The sequence below is a fragment of the Tachypleus tridentatus genome, chromosome 4 (genome assembly GCF_004210375.1).
Source record: "Tachypleus tridentatus isolate NWPU-2018 chromosome 4, ASM421037v1, whole genome shotgun sequence".
NCBI lineage: Eukaryota > Metazoa > Arthropoda > Merostomata > Xiphosura > Limulidae > Tachypleus > Tachypleus tridentatus.
Genome location: NC_134828.1, coordinates 51,034,094 through 51,045,655, shown reverse-complemented (window position 1 = coordinate 51,045,655; position 11,562 = coordinate 51,034,094). Strand labels below are relative to the sequence as shown.

At 32.7% G+C, this 11,562-nt stretch overlaps 1 protein-coding gene across 6 annotated transcripts in view; it reads left to right on the top strand.

The window, feature by feature from the left end:
* The first annotated feature begins 3,088 nt into the window (after positions 1-3,088).
* Positions 3,089-11,562, top strand: part of LOC143249117 (uncharacterized) — a 38,694-nt gene continuing 30,220 nt past the window's right edge. Inside the window, exon 1 of one of the 6 annotated variants that reach the window (XM_076498465.1) lies at positions 3,089-3,405. Coding sequence is in view for 5 of the 6 variants with exons in the window: in XM_076498463.1 (XP_076354578.1) it covers positions 5,538-5,585 (48 nt within the window). In the remaining variant the exon portion in view is untranslated. Of the gene's footprint in view, positions 3,406-4,156; positions 4,599-5,135; positions 5,586-11,562 lie in introns of those variants that run through there. The other 5 variants (XM_076498466.1, XM_076498462.1, XM_076498463.1 and 2 more) reach the window with 5 other exon arrangements.

Below are 11,562 nucleotides of genomic sequence, written 5' to 3'. Positions count from 1 at the left end.
ATGGATTGAACTTCGAAATGTAAGCTTACCGTTGGGCCACTAATTTATATTAGCAAGAAATGAGGTAATACGTTTAACTTGTATGTTCTACTACAAAACTTCGGCGTGGAAAGTAATGAAACCGATGAAGGATTTTGATTTAGAGTTGGTTTTAAATGCGCAATTATCATAGTTTCTTTGCTCTTAATTTTTCTGTGTTATCATTGATCTTAAAATTCATGACCTTTACCGATCTACAATACTATAAATTTAAGGCATAATAAAGAACTTAAGATATTACCTCCTTCGTAAACTAATTCCAACATAACTAGAACCAAAGTACTGAAAGAAAAATAACACAGAAATGTTTTGAAGACGGCTTATTATACTTTCTATTACATAGTGTTCAGGTTTTAAACTGTTGACTGTCAAAAATAATTCTTAACATAAGTTTCAGAAATTAGTTTATAAAAGTCGGGTGTGGCTTAATGATTATCGTACTCGTACTGTACATCTGAAAGTTCATAGCTCACTGCTCGTGGCTTATAAAACCTGCATTGCCCGAATATGCCAGCGAAACTCAAGTTCTCTTGTTTTCTAAGACAATTGTAGACTAAGAATTGGTGATGGGTGCTGTTGACTGGCAGCAGTTCTGTTATTTTATCAGTTTAAAATAAAGAACTGCTTTTTGTAGCTTTGTGCGAAATTTTTGAAAGAACAAGTCTAGTTTATTTCTTTTAATTATTTTGCTACTTGTTCCTTCTTATTCTAAATGTAAATGTTAATTTCCTGACAAAAAGAGAAAATAACGTATAAGTTATTATTAAACTGCTTTATTTGTAGCTTAAAGTTATATGAATATTTCTGTTTGTTATTAGATATGTCCCTTACTTAAAACGAATAATTATTTTTATCATTATTAACATGTAGGGCACCAACTGTTTACGTGAAATAGAAAATTGTGAACTAAGATTTAATAGGAGAAACATATTAATCTTTTTTTAAAGATTACATTAATAACATAGTTACACCGTTACTTGCCGTTAAATTATCATTCAATCGAACAGCTAACACTGAGAGTATTTTGTGTCCAAAAATAAATTATTGGAACAAATATTGACTAAACACTTTCTTTATTTCATGTAGTAAAAGATCATTTAAACATTTTTTTTATAAAAAAGAAGGAACTTAAATTGGTTTTAAATATTTGCATTAATTTCCATTATAGAATTAGAAATTATTTAACTAAATGCGGTCTTTCTTAGTTGTAACAGATCACTTACACGCTGAGAGGTTATTAACCTAAAACTACAATTTAATTGGAAGATACTTTATCACAACTTTTTTATATCACAATAAAACAAGATAATGGTTTTAAATAGAAGTTTAAGTTATGGTATTTTATTTATAAATAAAAATATTATAATGTGCATCAATCTGTTTGGTGTATTTATTAAATCGTTTGGAAGTCTCTCTTCTAATTCATCTGAATTGACTGTCTTGATTTTATTTATTTGCAACATTATTTATATATCAGAAAAAGCAAAATTGATTGTTTCTGAATTTCGCACAAAGCGACTCGAGGGCTATCTAATTTAGCAGTGTAAGACTAGAGGGAAGGGATCTAGTCATCACCATCCACCGCCAACTCTTGGGCTACTATTTTACCAACCAATAGTGGGATTGACTAAAAGATGATAACGTTCTTATCGTTGAAAGGGCGAGCATGTTTGTTGTGACATGGATTCGAACCCGCGACCTTCAGATTATGAATCGAGCGCCTTAACAACCTGGCCATGCCAGGCTCGGTATTATAGAGAAACGATTTTATGAATTTCAATTGTTTTTTTTTAATTCAATCTACATGTATCGAACCTATATAAAAACCACAACTAAAAATATTGTAATTCAGACAACAATAAAAAAAAGATCACGGTAGCGCAGCTAAAATTTAGACCAAACACTGCATACTTACCAACAAGTAGTAAAATGAGTTGTTTCGTACAGGTTGATCAATAACGGTGCAAAGAGTTTTAATCATGATTATTCTATGAAAACAATTCAGTGGTTCAGATCAATTTAATCAGCGTGATGACGTGTTAGGGCAAACATGTTTGGTGTGACAGGGAGTAGAACCCGCGACCCGCCGATTGTCTTAACCATCTGTTCATGCCGGGCCAAGTAAAAGTAAGCTCACATAATAGCTAATACGTCTATCACATAACAGTTAATGTTAAACTTGTATCTGATTTCGTGCGTACAAAAAAAAAAAAAAACATCAAAGGAACAGTTGTATTGCTGGTTCCAAATATTATAGGAGAAAATCAAGTTTATTGGCGAGTATTACAGCATAACTTATTGTTTACCTCTACACCACAGCTTCAAGCTCGTTTGTCACCAAATCGTCATTCAAGAGAACAAGTAAAAGGCAGAGTATGATTATGTACTATCTGCTGAACTCACCGATGGGAATCGACCCCTGATTTTAACCTTGTAAATCCGCACACATACCGCTGTATTAGCGGTGGGCGGTATGATTATGTTCAAACAGAAATTATTGAAGCAAAACTTGATCATACATTTATTTATTTCCTACGGTAAAATATCGTTTAAACTTTAGGGTTTTAGAACAGTAGTTAATTTTGAAACAACCGTTTAACAATTAATAATCAATACTTAAGCGAATAATTGTTAGAGTTCGATCAACCAGCTTTTACGCCAGCTTTGTGTTGTAATATTGTGCACAAATATCTCATGAATTGGAGTTTATATTATTTGAATTTTCACATATGTTCATATAACTACATTATATTTCAAGAGTTCATTTTGTAAAGAGTGATAGATATTTTTAGAAAGTAGTAGCTTTAATATTTATAAATGAAATGTATGAAAGATACTCTAGTCACATCTCTGCATTAACCCTTGCATTGGAAAGCTACTTATGTTCGAGGTTGAGTTCAACCGTTTTGTTTAAAAGCGATAATCAGATAAAGGAAATAAGTAGGTTTTCTTATTGTGCGAGTTTGACAATGTGTCTGTCATGCTTCTTTGACTTGCACGTTACATTTACAGTCCAGAACAAAGCAATACTAGCCTCGTAACGTCTGAACAAGTATTTCCATGCTGTTTTCTTGTCGAGTGCAAGTGTGTTTTCCTAACCCTTATTTCCCAGTGTTTTCTCAATATCTGTAAAGCCTTCGAGTTATTTATTTATTTTACCTCTGTGAACATTTGTGTAGATGGAACGTCCTCTGGGCAAGTATAAGAAACACACTTACTTATAGGCATCAAGATAAAAATCTTCATACGTACTCGAACTCCTTATAAATTGTTCTATGCATTTGTACCAAAATAAACGCAAAAGTATAAAGGATCGGATTATTAGTATACTTTTATAGAGTATGGAAGCGTAATTCATCATGATATGTGAGTTCTAGATTTTACTTTGAAATCTACTTTTTGTGACAAAACACTCGGTTTTTAACTCTGAAGTTGCTTTTTGATATAAGAAATGTATTGTCTAATTTCCTTTTTCTTGTTGGTTTGTGTAATTCTAATACACTCTAGATAATATCGTATAAATTATCTTTATTTTGAAGAAATAACTACAGTTTCTAAAGCAAGCTTGTGTATTATTGAGTTTTTTAAGCGAATACATAAATGGATAGATCAAAACACAAAGAGTTCAGTAACATATATTTTTAATAATATTAGTACAACTGTAGGATATGATGACTTAGAATGGTACATAATGTCTGTTATATTTGTAAGTATATGAGACTGAAGACGAATAACTAGAAGATAATGGACTCAATAAACTGGCGCTTGATATTTATTAAATTTTCACTTATGTATCCAACCGCGTGCATTTTCACCAACATAGCTTTTATGTAGTTTTTAAAATTTTGTGACTCGGAATAAATAAATCGTGGTTTAATTAATATTTCTTTTACATTTCAAAATATGATTCAAAATACTTTTGTATTCAAAATTCATAATTAAATACGAAAAGCAGCTTGACAAAAAACTTTTCCAATAACTATCTACGTCACAAGCACTGAACAGTAAGCAATACACGTGCAACACAGCACTTACTTACACAACGTGCACCCCTCCGCAACTAAATGTCTACAGCCCCCTTTTTCACACACACACACACATTGGTTGACTAATATCCTTTTTCCTCTGCCGGCTAGCTTCCGTTGTTACTGACGGTAACCTGGATGGTGTGTAATATCTTACTGTTTCCGGTGTTCTACTAAACACAAAATCCGTTTATTTCTTTAAATATGACCCATTTATTAGTGTAAAAAAGCTCGAGCCTTTTTTAACAGAAAATTTACGTTGTACTTGAATTCCCGATCAATATTATTAAGCGGTATCTTTAAATTGAACGATAGTGTATTATGGACGATGTGAAGCAGTGTTTCAAGCTACGTTAGGATAATCTGGACTGTCATCTCATATAGAACTACATTGAGCCTAATGTTACGTAACCACCTATGTATGAAGTGCTATGTAAACACAACTGGCTGTCTTCATAAATCATACAGTTTAGTGAATTTTTAACATAACATGCTGCATATTAGGAAATATAATAATTTGCCATGCAGAAAACAGTGAGTATGGCTTGTTTTTCCTTGTGTATTTATGCTATAATATGTGTGTGTGTGTATATATATATATATATAATGTATTATTTATTGAAGCACGTTAAAAAGAATGATTCGGCCGATTTAGTTTAAACACGCTCTTAAAATGTATACATGACACGTGGTAACTGGTATAGAAATTCTATGTAGGTGATCCGGTTTGATTCGCATATTTTAAATTATCTATACACCTGCGTAAAGTATTAATCCTACTCCCACAGCGAAATTCTGCATCAAGAACTATGAACTGCTTTAATGAATAAGAAAACCGATGTCATTTCTTTCAGCTAAGTCTGTCGCGTTGTTATAGTAACAGTGTCTACATTAAAGCAGTTGCAACCATATTGATGTTAGGATGGTCCAACGAAGTCGATAAGTAACATCGTGTCACACATCCTACACTTTTACATAAACGTATAGAGAAATCCCAGTTCCCTTTTGATTAGCCATCACGTGATTTTTAAGAGGTAATTTATGTAACTTTCGCAAAACACTAGATCGTTTGAGATCGTTGTGACTCAAGCACGTAACACTGGAAACAAGTGTCAACTGCATATGCCAAGTACTGAGCATTTTGCTCAGTAGTGACTGAGTAGTCACTACTTTTCACACACTTTTAGCAGTCTGACATATTTATTATTTGTAAAGTTGTATACGTGAAACAAACGTAAGTAATATTAAATTCCGCTCAGAGCAACCTTTGTACTGAACACGAAACTAAATATAAAGTTGACAATCAGAATAATCTAATTAATTATAATTTTCTTACATTCCTACCTACGAGGAAATAAATAACTTTTAAGCATTTTTTTCTCAATACCGTTACTCTAATTCTAAAGAAAATGCGAACTTCAATTAATTAAGGAAACGAAGTTTTTCATACTCTTATCTGCCACTCCCAGCGGTATGTTTGAGAACTTTCAACGCCAGCAAGTGGGGCTCCATACCTATTGTGTAAGTTTGATTAATAAGTCTTTAATTATGACTTTAATTACTAAAATCTTGCATATATATTATTATTATTATTATTTCATTTTCAATTAGTTTCTCAAAAAATATTAAAATGTTTTTCTCTGAAAATTTGGTTTTTATTACCAAAAATATGCTGTATTGCCCATAATTAATCACCCTGGGGCGCTACAAACTGTAAAGGGGCCACGCTAATTATAGAATTTATGGAGTTCCAGATTTGATTTTTCACATGTGATTTGTTGATTTCAGTACTAATAAGTGTGTATGTATGTTTGTTTTCTTCTTTCTTAAAATCAAAATTATTGTAATAAAAGTGGATTATATGTAGGGTGACTATTGCTGTCAAAATTATAGTAATAAATTGGATTACAACAAAGGATTATATGTTGAATTACTATTATTATCACATAAGGTATGTTTTAATATAAAACAAAACGGGGAGGGGCGATAATTAGATTGTGTGTGTTTTTTCTTATAGGATAGCCATAACAAGCTGTGTCCACCGAGAGGAATCGCACCCTTGATTTTAACGTTGTAAATCTGAAGGCTTACTCTTGTCCCAGCAAGGGACTATAATTAGAGTGGGCCTGAGACACGTTAATTAGGGGCAATGCGGTATATTAAAATTCAAACATTAACGTATTAGATTAATACATTGTGGAAGTCTCTTAAACTCAATTGTACTTTTCTAAAACACCACGTGCCAACATTTTTAGAATGTTATTTTCAATAAGTGATTTTTTTGTAATAATATTTAAGAAAATTTCATTTTGAGACTCAAATGTATTTTAGATTAAAGGAAAAACCTACTCGATTTACTCTTCTTAGAAGCTGCTAAATACTGTTTTCATTGCTTTTCTTAAAATTGTATTGTAAGAGTTTGGTTTGTTTTGAATTTCGCGCGAAGCTACTCGAGGACTATCTGCGCTAGCCGTCTCTAATTTAGCAGTGTAAGACTAGAGGAGAGGCAGCTAGTCTTGGGCTACTCTTTTACCAACGAATAGTGGGATTGACCGTCACATTATAACTCCCCCACGGCTGAAAGGGCGAGCATGTTTGGTGCGACGGGGATGCGAACCCGCGACCCTTAGATTACGAGTCGCACGCCTTAACACGCTTGGCCATGCCGAGCCAATATGCAGTATTAATAAATTATACACCATTTTAAAAACATATGTATAACAAAAAGTTATCAAACATTATCAAGTTAAACACAATATAACGTTTAATGATTAAAAGGAATTGAAAGAAATGTGTATTCTGAAGCTTTTAGGAACACAAGTTGTGACAAACTTTTTCCAATTCTGTATGACGACAAAACCATAAAAGTAAATATATCTTAAAAGATTTGGCAGATTCTGATAAACAGGAAAAAATAAAAACTTTTTTGTATATACAATGCTTCACAAAGTCGCAAAATCAGGCTATTTTACTGCTCAAACAATAAAGTCCAAATATGTAATTATGTTACTGGATCAGAACATATCAACATTTAGACCAGTTTCGATTTAAATTTGATTAACAACGTATATATATATAAAAGAGGATAGTTTGTTACCAGGTCTAACAACGGTAAGTCTACGGATTTACAATGTTAAATTGTAACTTTTACAATTTTTACGCTTTTACCAACGAATAGTGGGATTCACCATCAATTTGTAACGCCCCAAGGCTGAAAGGGCGAGTATGTTTGGTGTGACGGGAAATCGAACCCGCGACCCTCGGATTGCATGTCGAGCGCTTTAACCACCTGATCTTGCCGGGCCGTGACTGACTGGCTGACAGATAACAACTACTCTGTAGTGTTGCGAGTGATTTAAACAGGTGACCTCTCCAGGTGCCCTCTTTCCCCTTTTCGGAGTAATAATTGTTGATATATATTTCTTTATATATATATATATCAACAATTTACTGTATTTTTATAATATTGCAATTGTCTTCTTATTTACGAGGTTGAATTCAGTAATTTTATTTTAATATTTTAAGCTCTTTATTTCATTCAAGTATTCCATGCAGTTCTTCTCATAGTTTGGTATCATATTTTCTACGGTTATTGAATTACTTCTTTTCAAAGACAAAAAGTTTAATCACAAGATCGTGTATTTTAGAAATCTGGTTCACTATTTAATTAAAAGTTATTTTTGCTTGTGAAAAACCATTAATTTATTAACAATTCTTAAATCAGTCGCCCGGTTTAGAAAGTGAATACTTATAACTCACTCATGAAGAAAATGTCACTTAAGAAAAAAAGATGGAAAAACAACTTAAAATATTTTTAGTTTGATGAAACTGCATCAAGAAAAAGAGGAAGGTATATTTATATTTATAACATGTTACTATGACTATCTCTCACCGCTTCTAATTTTGAACTACTGAGCGGATGGAAGACAACCAGTCAGTAGCACCCTACCACCCACTGGAATGGATTGACTTATAATGTACTAACATCTTAAAGTTTATGTGTGGAGAGATATTTTATAGCATCCTATACGTTATTGTAATCTGGTTGCCAATTTCGAAATCCTAAACCCTATTATAGAAGTACCTCTCGCCCAAAGAGGAAAGAAAGTTGCTAAACTGCCATACAGGCGGACATGGCGAAAAAGTTGTCCAAGAAATGTCCAGTCATTACTAGTTCCACGAAGTGAAACCATAAGGCGAAAGAGTATAATGTAGACCTACATTATATTATAGTTTGTTTGTTTTTCAATTTCGCGCAAAGCTACACGAGGGCTATCTGCGCTGATAATACAGTAAGAATGTCTTAAAACAAATAATTTAATCCAATTTCATAACCATGTGTTTACAGTTTCGCTGCATAAGTAAATCATTAAATACAATTTACAAAAGCTGACCATACGGGTCTCAACTTATGTTTTGTTTTCATTTATATATTTATTTGTATCACCATTAATTATTATTTGATTTTTAAGATTTCTCTTCTTTAGTGAAACAAAATTTGTTAATGGCGTTGATGTTTATGATTGTTCGTGTATGTTGAGATAAATGTATATGTTTTAGAAGCATTCATAAATATTCAATTGTCTTGTCTCTCAAATTTATAAAAAACAGTTAAACTAGACAAATAATTATCTGATCTTTGACATTTAGTTGAGCTTTGAGTGTACTTGTACAAAATCTGTAACATTTGAGATTCAGCACAGATTGTAACTGACAAACAAATTATATTTGATACTCTTTGTATAAGTGCAAAGGATAATAAGTGATATGTTACCATAACATTATTTCAAAATCTATGTTAAAATGCCTGATGAAAAATTCACTTTGTTTACACAAATGAAAAATATAAACTCTTAACTGAAACACCAGTACGAGTATAATATACATAAATTGTATAAAAACTTATACAGTATATTATAAGATGTTTGTGGTACACACCACTGGCCAAAATCTTAAGACCAATGAACATAAAGAAAAAATATGCATTTTGCGTTGTTAGACTCAACCATTTATTTGAGTAAAGTTTCGAAAGATGAAAATAAGAAAAGGGAAAATAAAAAGTAAAAAACATTTTTAGCATTTAATAGGGAAAATGTGAACACTATGAAATTAGCCTAAATACTAGCTGGTCAAAAGTTTAAGACCATACTGAAACGAAGTGGTAATCGGTAAACATGTAACGAAATTTAGTCATTTGTGTTCAAGCATTAGCATGGTCAACATCTCCTACTGTCATCTCCTGTGTTACATTGGGTAAAAACATGGCAAAACCTAAAAAGTGAACAGAGTTTAAACGTGGCAGAATTGTCGAGCTGCAAAAGTAAGGTCTCTCTCAATGTGCCATTGCTGGTGAGATTGAGCGTAGTAAAACTGCTGTTACAAATTTCTTAAAAGACCCTGAAGGATACGGAACGAGAATTTCAAGTGGTCGGCCCAAGAAAATTTCGCCGGCGTTGAGCAGGAGGATTCGACGGGTTTTCTGGTAAGACACCAGCCGATCGTCGAACCAAATTAAGGCCCTTACGGACGCAGAATGCAGCTCAAGAACAATAAGACGGCATCTACAAGAGAAAAGCTTTAAAAACCGTAAACGTCTTCAAAGGCCACGCCTCCTTCCACACCACGAAACAGCTCGGTTAAACTTTGCTGAGAAGTACCAAACATGGGACGTACAAACGTGGACGAAGGTTTCGTTCTCTGATAAGAAAAAATCAACCTGGATGGTCCAGATAGCTTCCAACGTTACTAGCATGATAAGGATATCCCACCGGAGATATTTTCTACATAACACAGTGGAGGAGGTTCCATCATGATCTGGGGTGCTTTCTCCTTCCATGGAACAATGGAGCTTCAGGTTATACAGAGGCGTCAAACAGCAGCTGGCTACATTGGCATGTTAGAGAGAGCATCCTTTTGACTGAAGGTTCTGTGTGGAAATGACTGGATCTTTCAGCAGGACATCGCTGCAGTCCACAATCCCCGCAAGACAAAGGACTTTTTCATGGCGAAAAACGTGATTCTTTTAGACCATTCAGCATGTTTACCCAAACTGAACCCCATTCAAAATGTTTGGGGGTGGATGGCAAGGGAAGTCTATAGAAATGGACGTCAATTCTAAACAGTGCATGATCTTCGTGGAGCCATCTTTACAACTTGGAATAACATTCTAGCCAGCCTTCTGCAAACGTTTATATCGACCATGTCAAAGCGAATGTTTGAGGTTATTCGCAATGACGGCCGTGCAACTCACTACTGAGACCTCTTGTTGGACATTTTCTACCCTGTTTAGGACTTCTTTTTGGTGTGGTTTTAAACTTTTGACCAGCTAGTATTTTGGCTTATTTCATAGTGTTCACATTTTCCCTATTAAATGGTAAAAAAGTTTTTTATTTTTATTTTCCCTTTTCTTATTTCCATCTTTCGAAGCTCTACTCAAATAAGTGGTTGAGTCTAACAACGCAAAATGCATATTTTTTCTTTATGCTCATTGGTCTTAAGATTTTGGCCAGCAGTGTATTAGTATATCTTGAAAGGTAATAAATAAATAATAAATATAAATGTTAATAAACGATTTTGTGTTTATGTTAAAAGTGTATGTGATTTTACTTACAGATAATAATCGTAGCACTATGATGAAACATGAGTTGTTTTTTTAAGAAGTGCAAATTGAGACTTATTAGAAATTGATATTCATGAAGTATAATTTATCATAAAATACTAGGCTAAACATGTATAGATCAGTAACTTATAAACTAAAATGATTTCTTAAATAGTATATTAGTGTATCTCGAAGTTTTGTTAACAGTTTTTCAGTATGTGTAATACTTCAGTCTAATATTTTTATTAGTTTTGTGAATAAATGTTTGTGTGTGATAATTATCGTATTTAGAGTTTGTGATTTCACGTTGAAACATCGATGAATAAGTATACCATGGGATCAGAAACTTGTCAATATTTAAAAATAAAAATTAGACTTTGTTGTAGACTGAACAGAAGCAACTAACTCTATTACTACCGTTTGTATGATGAAATCTCATATAGTGATGTCTAAGTAGATATTAAAAGTAGAATTTAGTCAATCTTCTATTTTCAAAAATTATTCTTATCAGACTGAAATAGTCTGAATTTTTTACCGTCTGCTATATGTTAGGACAGTATTGAGTAAAAAGTATGCCAGAATTTGTATGCTAACTGAGATGTAAACATCCAATCAGTATGAATACACATTTAGTGTTTTGAATCAGTACATAAGTAAAATAACTGTATTTACTGACTTTTAAATTATGTGACATACAAAAGCTGTAAAGGAAATATATGATTACGTTGAGTTTAAACCGTTTATTTTTAATATTAAGTAAAATGTAAATACACAAATAGCAACAGTGTATTATAATTGTCTTGTTCAACTTTTATTTTCATAAAAGTTTTCGCCATGGTGATTACCTTCTTCGTTCAGTAAAACCTTGAGATAGATTGAGTACTCTAAATTCAAACGAAC